This window comes from Lissotriton helveticus, chromosome 5_1 (assembly GCF_964261635.1).
Source record: "Lissotriton helveticus chromosome 5_1, aLisHel1.1, whole genome shotgun sequence".
In the NCBI taxonomy this organism is placed as follows: Eukaryota; Metazoa; Chordata; class Amphibia; order Caudata; family Salamandridae; genus Lissotriton; species Lissotriton helveticus.
In genome coordinates, this window is record NC_136065.1 from 131,622,951 (window position 1) to 131,638,585 (window position 15,635).

The following is a 15,635-nucleotide window of genomic DNA, read 5'->3' on the forward strand; positions in this document are numbered from 1 at the left end:
TCAGAGCAAAAGGATGGCATGCATTGAACGTGTGTTTGTTATTTACATGAAGTGGTAATCCTGCATTACCGTAAATGAATGATGTAACCTTCTTTAAATGAGGGCCCTTTAAAGGTTAAAATGGAAAAAAACAACTTAAATATGTGATTTTAGGCCTACTGCACCTTTAATAATAGTTTGCTACTTTTTGGAGAGATTGCCGCAGTGAAAATGTAGTAAGTAAATTAGCTTTTTGTTCACGTGTAGACCGCGCCCCTTCGCACAAGCAAAACGTGCGTGCCAACATTACAGCGTTAAATGCAGAATAATACAAATAGAACACTGTTCCTGAATGTTATTCGTAATTTAAATCTGCATTTTCAGTACCGTCAACATTATGTGGGTTTGTAACTCGATTACCTTTCTGTAGTTTTATAGCGAAACATCCAACCAACTGGAAATGAGCCTAAAAGGCCAGGTTTTTGTGTCGGGGAGCTAGCGCGCCAGCCCACCAGGTGGTGTTTTGGTAGACACACCTGTGAAGGATGCTCAGGGCCAGGGTGCACAATTAAGCACTTGTGCAGGGCAGAGTAGGGGTGTCAGAAGCAGGCTGGGTAAACATGCACATCTAATGGTGCACCGCGGTGAGACGGAGCCTCGCTATCAATCAAACATCAGTGTGAGTGGCAGTTGAGCCCCGCCGCATGGAAGCCTGGGGAGGGAGGGCGCCTATTTTGGGCGTCCTGGTCTCTGACACAGCCGCGTGAGTCTTCTGTCTGTCCAGCCGGTGCTCAGAACCAGCCTGCGCCTCCTTGTGACTGCAACTCCGGGACTGCCGCGGGATGGGCGTGCAAGACGACAAGGGGTAAGCTGAACAGCTGTAGGTAGCTCTCTAGGTTAATGCACCGAGTGCGGAGATCTGTGTCTAGCCTTTAGGTCACAGGTTTCATCCCAGCAGGATCGCTAGTCGTTCATCCTTCCAAGGTTGAATACATGATTGACATTGTATTCGCGTAATAGGCGCATCCATTATTAAAGCGCCTTGATACTTGGGCAATAAAGCGCTACAGGCTCATTGGTTTATTGGAGCAGAGCAGAAGAGGCCATCGGTTCAGACCAATGTTCTCTCAGCAGCATTCCGCCCTAGAACAACATGATGCTGATTTTAATAAAAACACAATCTGTCACTTTATGCTCGCAAGCAGTCATGCTGTGACAGCGCTTGTTTAAGAAATGCCGAACAGATCGGAACCAGAATATATCACACTAGATTGGTCACAATAATGTTTCTGGTTATAGTTATACACCATTATTATTACTCTACGGACATATATTCTCTCACTGTCCTATTTGCTGTTCAATGCACTTGAAAATAATTCAGATTCCAAGAGTGTTAACTACCGCAGAATCATGACTGCTACCTCATATTGTCAGGGGTTCGAAGAGAACTCTGTGTTGCCTGAAACTGATAGATCTGAGTGAGATTTCTTAACGTTCTAATTATTGTTACACATGTGGCTCGTGTTTAGGCAGATGGGAGGGTGAATGTTGTCTTGTGTTTTTAATTTATTTACTGAATGCATGCTGTAAAGTAGCACTGTCCGTTTACTGAAATATTTGTGTAATTTTTAGGTTACACGTTTCTGCCTGACAGGCAGGACGCATATTATCCTGTAAGATTGATAAAATGAAGTGCATGCAAATGACATATTGCATTTGCATCAAAGTCTTGAATATATCTCATGGTTACATTTATATAACGCCTCTCCTTGTAATGAATGATTTAGTTTCCTCTGACATCCCTTCTCACCTCTCAGTTAGTGCCCATTGATAGCTCCCCATTTCACCCTTTCTTTGGAATAAACAAAACGCGGGGATATTCAGAGTTATTCGACAAATTCAATCTGATCTCCCAGAGTTCCATTCTTCCTGACAAACAACAAACACACAGGGAACCCCTTGTTGCTCCTCTTGTTAGTTCAGCATTTCATCCAGCTGACTTATAAACAACACGTGGCAAAACCACCTACTGGTGCAAACAAAACATGCTTCAAAAAGTGGCATCATAAGATTAAAAGGCATCTTCACTGACAGCAGAATGCCACCTACCATCCAGCTTTAAACCATCAGATATCTAGGTTGTGACGCATGGACTCTGTATGCAAACACTTTCATCATCACATTTGTCGAAATCCAGTTTCTCACCGCTCTGACATCACAGTTGCATAAAAGCTAAAAGGGGTTTTCAGTGCTGTCTAACTGTACTGATCCAACAGACGACCCCTTTAACTCGGCTCTGTTTCCGAAGGGAAGAGAGCCCCCACCCCACCTACAACAAATGTAGGCAAAACCCTGCGACTTGTTTCTGCATAATGTCGGACAGTTGGAGCATATTGTGCAGCAACTGTGATACATAAACATAAATGAAAAGGGAAAAAAAGATTTCAAATTACAAAAAAAGCAAAGGAAACTTTTTTATAAACATGTTACATCGACAGATTTAACAATTAACAGGCAGGCGCAGTTGATACCAAATTAAACATGTCTTACGTCATTAAAACATCGGCACTATCATGTTTTTTAACTTTTCACAAACATAACAGTTTGTGATTGTGAATAGGTATAGGACCCACAAATAACATAGAATTTTAGAAGTGTATCTGTCAACGAGAGCAATACTTTTCTGGCCTGATTGAAAACAAATCAACGTATTTGAATGCTTTTTACAAAAGACAACATATCTTGTGCACTGCTTATTTCTTTAAATGTCAGTATTTTTATTCGAAATAACTCCATATCTTCCATTACAACATTAGAGTCCGGAGATACCCTTTGAAGACACTGAAGTGGTGTAGGGCCTCTAATGGCTGGTACAGAACTTTAGCTCCAACATGCCAATGCTTGCCCTTATGTTTCTCCCTATTTAATTTAGAACATTCTACCCTCAGTGTGTGTTCTAATAGCCTTATAGCCCCTCAGCCTTGAGCTATATGGTTGCTAATGTCCCTCTCCCCTAACATGACTAACATGTACAAGGGCCGATAACAAACTTTTAGCCCCCCGGCAGTGGGCTACAATACAATAATGCTGTACTAACTATGTGCTAAATGAATACTGGGTTCTTATGAATTGCAAGCCTATGGTCCCATCCCTGGGGTCTGGTAACATACACCAGTTTAGTCTGGGCTGTGCACTGTGAAATATGTCAATGTTAATGTGATTACCTTTTAAGTTCAATTAGCAGCTGCACTCTAAGCTACAGAGCAAGAAGTCCCCAGAGGCGAGAGAGGGCCTGTGAAGGCTGCTGGAGACATGAGCTTTGATATAGACTGACTGTGAGAGGGGGAAGAATGTGTGTTCCCCAGCACTGGGATTTCATGAAAGCCAAGCACTTCTGGAAGTTTATCCAGCTGCCCTGGGATTAGCATTTCAGGCTCCAGATCAATTCACTTGCCCCTTCGCAAATTAAGTGCTGGTTCAGAGTAGGTATTCGTACCACTGTTTGTTATGTGACACCACACTCAAAGAGCAGTGGCAAAGAATGTTGGCCTCCTAAGCAAGTTTCTTTTTTTCCTCATCACCCCACCCTCTTTGACACCCATCTGCCGTGCCTACATCACTGTATCTTATGTTCAAGAGTGCTGATCGCCAGATAGGAGCACAAGAGGGGAGTGCCTGTGTGGCTGATGCATAGGATAGGACACAAACGTCACATCCTACTGTGCCCCTCACATGACATGTGGTAGTGGCGGTGCGCCTCTGGAATGCCACACTTGTCCCAGGGCTTCTAGATATTTGTGAAATGGCACAGTGAAATTCATGAGTGTTCACTAGGGGCCCATTAGGATGGCGGGCGGATTGCCCCCGCCAGGCTGGCGGTAGCCACCGCCGGCCTGGCGCCGCCCGCCATCCTTGCTGCAAAGACAACCACCATATTAACAAGGATTGGGGGTCCGCGGCGGACGGAAAGACCGTCCACCGCTTTTCCGCCCCGGTCGCCTTGCGACCGGGGCGGAAAAGGGTTTATATGGTGGGGGTGTCTATCAGACACCGCAAGCCATATTAGGATGCGCAATTTTCAATGCCTTTCCGCCATGGAAAGGCATGCGGAGTCTGCACTGGGGGCCCGTTGCGGGCCCCCAAGGGCTCCGGGGGGTGGAGTGTGCACATGGAGGGTACCTATGGTACCCACAGCAGGTCCATGCACAGCATGGCAGGCACCGCGCGGTGCCTGCCATGCTGTGCATGGAAGTGCACAGCATGCCTTCCTGCCATTGTGGCGGGCGGTGCTGAGTGCACCGCCCACCACAATGGTAGGAATGCAGGATGCGCCCGCCACTGTGGCGGGCGCATCCTATTGCTAGCCACGGGACCCTCGCCCTTATGGTGGGCGGACCCTTTCACCGGTAGAATGACGGGCGGACAAAGTCCACCTGTCATCCTAATGACCTCCTAGGTGTTGTTGGCTTACAGATATGCAAAGACAATTGGCAGAGGGGGGCAGTGTTGCTGTCCTTTTGCACCACCATTGTATAGGGACTCGTCTCCTCTTCTACTCCAACCCCATAGACACACAAACACTTTCTCTTTCTGTATCTTGGATTGTGCTAGCCTTATGAGGGTAACACTAATTTTAATTGCATTCAAACGTGGCACAGCAATTCTTTGGCAAGTTAGGTGAGCTTAGAGGTACAAAATGGTCTTGTCCAGTGACTGTATGTGTATCCAGGAGACCTCAATGCAAATACCGGCTTAAACTTGATCAAATAGATTGATTCTTGGCAAATCACTTTATTTTCCTGAGTCTTGTTTCCTTATTCCATAGTAGAGAGTATTTAGAGCTATGTTAAATTTCAAGGTTAAATGCTTTGTAAAACACACATTGACCTAGATAAAAGTGCAGCCACCACATGCCAAAGTTTGGTCATTTTATGCCAGGCATAGCTGGCAGGGAGAGGCAGACACCATGACAGAGACACATGGTGTTAGAAATGGGGGTCTCTATTTGGCAGAGGTGGGTACCTTTGTCCAAATAGGGATCCTTGCTTCTAGTTAGGATAAGGGGGATACACTAAAATAACCCCAGCTCACCCCCTTGGTAGCTTGGCACGAGCAGTCAGGCTTATCTCAGAGGCAGTGTGTAAATCATTTGTAAACACATACAGTAATACAGTGAAAACACTACAAATGGACACCACACCGGTTTATAAAATAATAAGTAATCTTCATCTAAACCAAACAAGACCAAAACGACAAAAATCCACAACACAGTTATCAAGATATCCTTACAAATAGGTTAATCACTCAAATAAAGTTTGTAGCAACAAATAACTCCACCTGAAGTTATTACTGTGACAGATGAGAAACCCCAAGGTACGGTGCCGACCGCGAAGTGTGCGGCATCAGGCGTGGAGTCAAGCAGACCCCCAAAGAACAGTAGCTTGGGAACGATGAAAGCTAAGACAGTGCACGACGTCAGGGAGGTGATGCTTCATTGGCGCCGGGCAGTGTTGGATCCTTACAACCCCAGGAGAGGTGAAGCCTTGGTTCCTTATTGCGATGTAGGAGAGGTGAGAGGTTGGTTCCTTACTGTGTCGGAGAGGTGATGTCCTGGTGGCGGCGAGGCGTCGGTTCCTTACAACGGTACTGTGTCAAAGGATTCGGGAGTCACCCACGTCGAATAACGGCTCAGTGTCGATGAAGCACCGGCGTTGGGGAAGTCAGGGCTCTGGTGCGAGTCGGGACGGTGCATCATGGACGTCACGAGCCTGTCCTCGGCTCCAGTGCAGGCAGCGACCTTCGGAGTCTATGCGGCGCAGCGTCAGTAGGCGTTGGGCCTACGGTGCAAGTCGGGCGGTGAGTCGTGCTCTTCCCGAGCTGTGCCCACGGCTTTGGTACAGGTTAGCGCTTCGGTCGCCCGTGCAGAAAGACAGAAGAAATGAAGTCTTTGTGTCCCTGAGACTTCAGAACAGGAGGCAAGCTCAGTTTCAAGCCCTTGGAGATCTTCCTTAAGTAGGGGACATAGCAAACAGTAAAGTCCTTTCTACTTTCCTTGGCAGCAAGTAGCCACTGCAGGCTAACCTCAGGCAGCAAACAGCTCAGGGGCAGCATTCCTCCTTAGCTTTTCCGGCTCTTCTCCGTGGCAAATGTTTCTCTTGATTCCCAGAAGTGATCTAAAAGTCTGGGGTCTAGGCCCCAATATTTATACTACAAAATCCTTTGTTCTCTAGTGGCAGAGAAGCCATGTGCTTGGTCAAAGCCAATTCTGTCCTCTGTGGTGCAGCTTCCTGGTAGGAGGCGGAGACAGCATTGTGAAAGGCAGACCAGGCCCATTCAGGTGAAGGGACATCTCCTTCTCCTACTCTAAATGCAGCCCAGGTCTTTTCAGCCCAGCTCTGACTCATCAGGCTCTCTGGAGATACTACTGTTCCCTAGCCCCTGTCATTCCAAAGCCAGACATGCAATACATAAACCTAGCAGAGGCACACTGGATGGCTAAGCAAGAAAATACCTACTTTCTAAAAGTGGTATTTTCAAACACAGAATGTAAAAATCATCCTCACTAAAAGATGCATTTTAACATTCTGAGTTCACGCATACTAAGCATTATTTTCCTACCTTGTTCCCAGGGGTAGTTAGGCTTATACGATTTTATAAGCAACCTCCCCATCCTGTCCTGTGGGAACAGGTAGCCATGCAACAGTGAAAAACGAACATGGTAGTAATTCACTATCAGGACATGCCACACACATCAGGTCATGTCCTACCTTTTACATACATTGCACCCGGCCCACTGGGATATCTTGGGCCTACCTTAGGCATGACTAACATGTACAAAAAGGGAAGGTTAGGGTCTGGCAAGTGGGTGCACTTGCAAGGTCGACATGGCAGTACCAGACTGCACACAGGCTCTGCAATGGCAGGCCTGAGTTACATTTACAGGCTGCTTAGGTGGGTGGCACAATAAGCGCTGCTGAGCACTAGCAGCATTTGATTTACAGACCCTGGGTACCCACAGTGTACTGTACTAGGGGCTGACTAGTAAATCAAACATGCCAATCATGGAAACACCAACCCATAACAATAAATTACAAAGGGAGCACTTGCACTTTGGCCCTGAACAGCAGTGGCAAAGTGTCCAAAGCATCTAAACCAGCAAAACGGAGTCTAACACACAGCAAAAAACACAGGCGGTCAAGGCAAAAATACAGGGGAAACCCACGCCAATGATGCCAGGTCGTCTAACACATGGACATTGGCAGTCCATTAAGTATATAAAAGACTTCTAAAGATAGAAGTAAAACCAAAATTCAATCTATCAAATAACATATTGTATAGAATTTTAAAATGGGTAAAAGAAAGTAGGGGAGGGGGGATAGAAAGGGAGGGAGAAAAACAAAGGAAGAAAAGGATATCATAACTTTATTTCACGAAATAAGAAATATCTTATGAAACTAATCACAGTAAGCATAAAAACATCTGAAGAGTAAATACAACATTGTGATAAGGAATACAATGTAGGGAGTAATAATAATGAGATAATTGAAAAAGTAAAAAAAAAAGACAACACAGTTCATTAAGGGCATGTATGTCTGCAACATGGCAGCGTTTGAAAAGCAAAAAAATGCTTTTTCAAGGCTTTTCATTATTTACCACCAACTTCTAGTTGGTGGTAAATAACGAATTTTGAAAGCCCTGTAGCACTGATTACAGTGCTACCTACATAGCAAAATACAGATTTGGTAATTTTACTGATTCGGTAATTTTACCGAAACGGTAAAATTACCTATTCGGTAAAATTACCGAATCTATATTTTAGGTGGCCCTACATCTCTTTTTTCCAAATACCGGTCGGTAACGGCCGAAATTACCGAATTTTGGCCGTTACTGACCGGTATTTGCCTACCTACATCGGGCCCCAAGAGCCTAAGAAAATGGTAGAAAGGGAGAAAGACACATTCGTTTTGAAGATTTTTTTTAAGAGAAATAGAGGGACATTCAAAAAGCATAAATCACCATGGGTGCAGGGACAAGACCAGCATGTAGATTAAGAGTTTGGAGTGAAGGAGGCAAGCTTAGCTGAGGAAAATAAAAGGTGTTGGTAAGTAAAATAGAGGGTTTGAGAGGTGTGAGCAGCTCTAGATTTTTATGGATTTTGAGCCACAGTTTATCCCAAATGAGAGTCAACCAGCACTCTGTTAGATTCTTTTCCCATGTCAACTCAGTCTTCGTTTTGACTCTTTCCGAGGAAAGAAATACATGTTTATATAGAGAAGAAGCTGAAGGAGAAGAAAGTAATATGGGAAACATGGTGGAGCATCTTGAAGGTGGATTGGGGGCAGATGATAAAGAAAGAAGATATTGGATAAGAGAAGGAAGCAAAAGATTATACTGTGCCTTAAAAAGATGACGGTAATGAAAATTTTGTTTGAAGTTCAGAAAACGATAAGGGAACATCATTAAATAATAGTTGTGAAATCCAAAGTAATCCTTTGAGTCTCCAAGATTTCCAGTAAATGGTACGATTTTTTTATACGTAATAAGTTATTATGCCAAATAGGCTGTTGATCTAACGTGGAAGGTGAAGGATAAGAGGAGGGTACAAGAGGGCTGAGAATATTGCACGTATGGGAAATAACTGGAGGACGAAAGGATGCTATATTAGTAAATGCGAGAGATTCTGTTAAATCAAAAGGGGATATAAAAGACTTTTCTATAGAAATCCAAATAGGAGGATGAATACATTGATCAAAGGAAAGCCAACGAGTAGACTGTTTTAAAGAAAAAGCATAGTGATAGGATTTGAAGTCAGAAATTTTAAGTCCACCAGAACATTTGTCTGTTTTCAAGGAAGTTAAGGCTATGCTGGGGAGATTTACCCTTCTAGAGGATTTTCGTTAATATTCAATTTTCTTAAAATGCAGGAATATGTCCAGGGATTATTGAAAGAATATATAAAATCAAAGGGGCGAGCATCATCTTGATGGAATCCAATCTTCCCCACCAAGAGAGAAAGAGTGGATGCCAACGTTCAATAGTGTCAGATAGAATTTTGATTCCCGTTTACCGATAGGGTAGCCATCCTAATGGACCCCTAAGTTTGATCATACCATAGCCAACCACATCGTAGCATGGTACCGCTACATAGATGATCTATTTATAATGTGGCGAGGCTCTGAACTTACTGCTCAATAAACAGAAGAGGATGCCAGTGCTGATATAAGTCAAATTCATGCAACGAATGACCAAACCGGACTTGAAAAAAATCAAGGGCGGGGATAACTATTTAATAGTTTTTTATTTTAGCAGTGCTTTGGAAAAAAAGAAGAAGGCGTCTCTATTTTTCATTTACAAAGTGACATATTTGCAAAAGGACACATACATCTTAAAGGAATAAATGTGGGTATCAGTCAAACAGTATTCCAAACATATCACAAGCATTCAACACACATTCATACCACTCGGTGACAGGAATAGAATTCTTAAAATATGTACACGATATACTACAAAGTGAGCAAGGTGTATACTGCAGGGTAAACAAAGAAACAGGCCACAGTCTGCGCATAACATTTACAGAAATTGAGAAACAATTAATTTTTTTACTGTACAATCCTACTTAGATCAATAAAAAAAAATGTTAAAGAAAAATTTGAACAACTAGGTAATGTACTAGCGACTAAGGGACAACTATGGACTCTTGTCGCTCTTGCAGACGCCGTGTGGCAAGGGCCTACGCGTTTCGAATCCCGCTGGTTTTACTGGGATTCTCTTCAGGGCCTTATGTAGTATCTGAATAGAAAAAATGAAACAAGGGAGAACGTGTTGAGAACACAGATTTAGAGAAGAGCTGTTAACGACATTAGCTAAAAATTAAAAAGACCAAACATCAGAGACCATGGCAGAGTGAAATTCCATAACTCTAGAGCCAAGCCTATGGCCGGGAGTCACATTTGAGGAGAAAAGGGGGGAGGCCTACAATACTGTTATTAAGTGCACACCGCATGGCTGGACTTAACCTTCAGATGTAAAGAAGACAGTTTCCTTGCCTGATGTACATGCGGTGAGGGCCTTCGTCTTTGAGCGATGTGATCAATGAGCACGCAAGGGGGACCCGGGGTTTCTACCTGAAAAAGGAGAACAACCTTAAGGGTTCTACTCGTATATTATCAAATCTGGTGAAGGTACAGGGTAAGGAGCCATGCTTACCCGTGGCACTTGGTGACAAAAGTTCCAGGCGGAGTGATGTCTTCTATAATTCGAGGCGCGGTTCTATAAAATCAAGAAGGAGTGCAAGAGAGGCGAAAATTAACGAGTCGCTTACTATCGAGCGTGTTGGATGTCAAACAACTGGTGACTCGCTATTACCTCATCAGGTCTAGGAATTTACTATAGACCAGTTCAGAGAATTTGTAATTAATACGGCGGTTCTGCAGATTGGAAAAAAGAAAACAGCGCCGGGATCAAAGAAAGAAAGGGGTTGGCACTTCAGACTATTCTATCCCGCGGTCGCTAATCGGTTCTACTTACCGCTGTCTGAGACAGACATGTAAGGAAATCAAAACGTCCCCGGTTCAAAAGGGCTGGTACCGCCCGGTTTATGCGCAGACGAGTTGTCCGACTGGGAGATATACGCTGGGAAGACTTAGTTGAAGATCAAGCTAGAAAGAAAGCAATAAACGCCTAGTTAAAAACCCAATGTTGGAAAACACCTTGGAAAAAGGGGGTAAACAGGTTCTTAACTTACTTGAAAAGCCTACCGGCAGCCGCCGGTCTGCTCGCGTGGCAACAGGTACTAATCTTTGGCGCATGCGTATAGCAGGCCCGAGTTTGCTGCTATCAGGCTTATATGGAATAAAGCGCGCGCTCACGCAGCCGGTGCAAAAGCCCGGACTGGAGTCGAGGAAGCGTAACATGAAAGGGACCGAGGCGTCACTCGAGACTAGTAATGGAATAGAGGCGATGTTATTTAAAAGGAAAAATAAATAAATAATAATAATAATGAAAAGAATTGTGTTCAAAGCAGAACCCACCTCTAGGAAGTGCACCTGGAAAGGTTGGATGGTGGCACTAAAAATTCGATCATCACCTGGATTATATAGCGTGCAGTGGTCTCGCTAAAGAAGATTGGGACCCCATTTTTCCTTTGACTTCTGGTGTACTTCCTGCAAGGCAGTTATTACAGTTTAAAGATTTCACCCAGTTCATTCAGACCGGAGGTCGTCGTATCAAATTTAACGATAAGGTATGCCTCTCGTTTTGACAGTTGTACATTCATGTCACCCCCACGGGGATCTTTTTCAATGCGTGATATCACCGTCCATTTAAGGTCGCTGACCTTGTGTTGCATTTGTGTCCAATGTTGCACCAATGGGGCATTTTCAACTTTATTTCGCAGCCGCGATTTATGTTGGGATATGCGTTGTCGTGCTTCTTGACTGGTTTTACCTATATACAACAATAGACAAGGACATGTTATGCCATATACGACATACTTACTTTTGCAATTACTAAATGAATTGTGTTTCCACGATATTCCATTATGTTGGAACAAGGAACCTTCCATTGTGGATTCACAACACAAGCAACTGCCACATTTATGGTGTCCCGTCACTGGGGGCATTCCCATCATTTGTCGTAACGTGGGCGGCTTCGAGATGGGCAAGGCCGCACGGACGATGTGATTGGCAATATTGTTTTCTTTCTTAAAAGCGAATAGGGGCAATTCTTGCAGATTTGCATCTAAGTTGTTTAATAGGTGCCAATTTTGCCTAATAACTTTTTTGAGCTGGTTGGCATTGGGGCAAAAGGTTGTTACACAAACTTGTCGCTTTACATCAGGTTTTTCTTTCCGTTCTAGAAGGGTTTCACGTGGAGTCCACTGGGCTCGCTTCTTACAATTTCTCACCAGCTTCTTGGGGTAACCTCTGTCGCAAAGCTTAGATATTAATTTCTCTGAGTGCAGGTGGAAGTCTTCATTAAACGTGCAGTTTCGCCGGACCCGCAGAAACTGCCCGTAAGGAAGATTTTCCTTGAGGCTACGAGGGTGGTTACTGTTGAACATCAAGGATTTATTGCGGTCAGTGGGTTTGATAAACAGTGTGGTAGCCAATTTACCATCTCTTGGAAAAACCTCAACGTCTAGAAATGAAATATTACTCATGGACTGTGTCAAACTGAATTGTATATCAGCAGTCCTAGAGTTAAGCCATTGATGGAATAGGGACAAGGTGTTACTGTCTCCTGTCCATAGCAAAAACACATCGTCAATAAATCGGAACCATGTTCCGATGTATTGATGGAAGGGGTTGTTGTTGTGTATAAAGGTGTTCTCATATAGAGACATGAAGAGCACTGCTAATTCGGGCGCAAAGGGACAGCCCATCGCTACACCTTTAACTTGGAAGAAGAATTCCCTATTAAAACAGAAGTAGTTACTTCCTCAAAGCGAATGAAGCGAGGTCAAGTAGAAATTTGGTTGGTACTCGCATAGGGCGTGGTCTTGAGTCCAAAAAATGAGACAAGACAGCAATCGCCTCGTCCTGGGGAATTTGTGTGTACAGGGATGTCACGTCTAAGGTGACTAAAATATCCCTGTGTTCGCAAAACTCAATGTTGGACAATTTGTTGATAAAATCAGTAGTGTCTTGCAAGTAGGAAGTTACCTGACACATAAATTCCTTCAAGAAGCAATCTACGTACTTCGAGATCGGCTCGAGCAAAGAACCACATCCTGCCACGATGGGTCTGCCAGGAGGGTGGTTCTCGTTTTTATGGATTTTAGGTAGTACGTAGAATACCGGGATCTTAGGGTGTTTGATCTTAAGGTATTCTAATTCCTTTGGGCCGACAAAGCCTTGATCGAACCCATCTTGTATTATCAGAAAGAGTTCATTTTGGAGGTCAATGGTCGGATCCTTATCTATCTTGCGATAGCAGGTAGAATCGTTCAATTGCTTCATTACTTCCGCAGTGTAATCAATAGTGTCCCATACCACTATGGCACCGCCTTTGTCGGCTTGCTTAACTACTACCAACGAGGTGTCATTTTTTAGGTTATTCAATGCAGTCATCTGTTTTTTGGTGGTATTAAACTTAACAAACTTTCTTTGTTTTTCCATTGCTGAAATTGCTGAAAGGACGCTTTTTTCGAAGGTCAAGAGTTCTTTCGGCATTTTGTGTGACGGGGGACAGAACGTAGATTTATTTCTAAGACCGGTCACCTCCATTTGATTTTGTATTGGGGTGCCGTTGAAAAAAAGAGTGAGTCGTATCTTCCTACAAAACTCAATGAACTCTGATTTCATTTTTATAAAATCTGTTCTTTTTGATGGAACAAATGATAAGCCCTTAGCCAGATTGCTCTCTTCCTCTTGTGTGAGTGTTCTTTTAGAGAGGTTAAAGATAGGTGACATTTTCAATTCTTGTAGTGCTGGCGTCGTGTTTTCATTTCCCATGGGACCGTGTATCTCACTCGGGCCCTGGGGCGCGTCTGGCCTCTTCCTAAAAAATGAGGGTTAGGGGATTGATTTGTTTGTTGTTGGTTGTTATTCCAGTTGTTCCTGTTTCTATTGGGGCGGTTATAATTACCACTAGTGTCACTATCTGTCCCTGATGATGACGTGTCCGAAAAGGAAATGAACTGTTTTCTTGACCTACCTTGATTATCGGAAAGGAAGCGGTACTTGAGTAAAAATCTACCTTCAAATAAGGATAGATGTTTTCCAAAGAGAAGGATTTTTTGTCTTTCTCAAATTGGTTACTTTTTTGAGTTACAGTATAATCTTTGAACTCTTGAATCTCCTTTGCTACCTTATCTAATAATGCTTTAGCGTCGGCAATGGTGGGATTGGTACTGATTTCTGCCTCTAATTTGGCGATTTCAGCAAGTTCCTCCTTAGAAATTCTTGCTGCAGTTTCAACAGTTAGGACCATAAGGTCTCTACTGCATTTGGTCTCTATACAAGAGAAGCCTTTTTTAAAGATGGGGTCTTCCGTAAAGATCACCGGTATATTTTTTATCTGTAGCCCACCCGGGATAGTACCTTCCCTGAGATGTTGTAACAGGAAATGGCCGTGGAGGTCCGTCCTAATTTGTTTCTTTTTTAGACGAAGCAGCTTTTCAGCTTCGTTGGACGATGTCGCAGTCTCACTGAGGGTGACTGAAGAGAATATGGGGGGATCACTAAGCAAATCTCTGATGTGGTCTTCGGAGTAGGCGAAAGTGTCCTTTTCTGCCATTACTAGAGGGAGGAAAAAAGAAGAAAAGTAAAAGAAGTTAGACTAGAATGACCCAAAACACAAAAAACTCAAAAAGCACTCATTTACTGCTTACTAGAGGGCAAGGATATCTAAATAATCCTATACTTCACAACTGAAGCAAAAAACAAACCTCGCGGGCAAGCGCCCGCTATTATAAGGAGAAAACAACTACGGGGTGGCTCTAATCAGCAAGGCTGAGCCAAAATATCAATAAACAGAAGAGGATGCCAGTGCTGATATAAGTCAAATTCATGCAACGAATGACCAAACCGGACTTGAAAAAAATCAAGGGCGGGGATAACTATTTAATAGTTTTTTATTTTAGCAGTGCTTTGGAAAAAAAGAAGAAGGCTTCTCTATTTTTCATTTACAAAGTGACATATTTGCAAAAGGACACATACATCTTAAAGGAATAAATGTGGGTAGTCAGTCAAACAGTATTCCAAACATATCACAAGCATTCAACACACATTCATACCACTCGGTGACAGGAATAGAATTCTTAAAATATGTACACGATATACTACAAAGTGAGCAAGGTGTATACTGCAGGGTAAACAAAGAAACAGGCCACAGTCTGCGCATAACATTTACAGAAATTGAGAAACAATTAATTTTTTTACTGTACAATCCTACTTAGATCAATAAAAAAAAAAATTTAAGAAAAATTTGAACAACTAGGTAATGTACTAGTGACTAAGGGACAACTATGGACTCTTGTCGCTCTTGCAGACGCCGTGTGGCAAGGGCCTACGCGTTTCGAATCCCGCTGGTTTTCCTGGGATTCTCTTCAGGGCCTTATGTAGTATCTGAATAGAAAAAATGAAACAAGGGAGAACGTGTTGAGAACACAGATTTAGAGAAGAGCTGTTAACGACATTAGCTAAAAATGAAAAAGACCAAACATCAGAGACCATGGCAGAGTGAAATTCCATAACTCTAGAGCCAAGCCTATGGCCGGGAGTCACATTTGAGGAGAAAAGGGGGGAGGCCTACAATACTGTTATTAAGTGCACACCGCATGGCTGGACTTAACCTTCAGATGTAAAGAAGACAGTTTCCTTGCCTGATGTACATGCGGTGAGGGCCTTCGTCTTTGAGCGATGTGATCAATGAGCACGCAAGGGGGACCCGGGGTTTCTACCTGAAAAAGGAGAACAACCATAAGGGTTCTACTCGTATATTATCAAATCTGGTGAAGGTACAGGGTAAGGAGCCATGCTTACCCGTGGCACTTGGTGACAAAAGTTCCAGGTGGAGTGATGTCTTCTATAATTCGAGGCGCGGTTCTATAAAATCAAGAAGGAGTGCAAGAGAGGCGAAAATTAACGAGTCGCTTACTATCGAGCGTGTTGGATGTCAAACAACTGGTGACTCGCTATTACCTCATCAGGTCT

The 15,635-nt window shown here is 43.4% G+C and overlaps 1 protein-coding gene across 1 annotated transcript in view; it reads left to right on the forward strand.

Moving 5' to 3' along the window:
- The first annotated feature begins 717 nt into the window (after positions 1 to 717).
- LOC144753019 (uncharacterized) overlaps positions 718 to 15,635 on the forward strand; it is a 202,757-nt gene continuing 187,839 nt past the window's right edge. Inside the window, exon 1 of the mRNA XM_078640824.1 lies at positions 718 to 844. Within this exon, the coding sequence (XP_078496950.1) occupies positions 822 to 844 (23 nt within the window). The 5' untranslated portion in view covers positions 718 to 821. The remainder of the gene's footprint in view (positions 845 to 15,635) is intronic.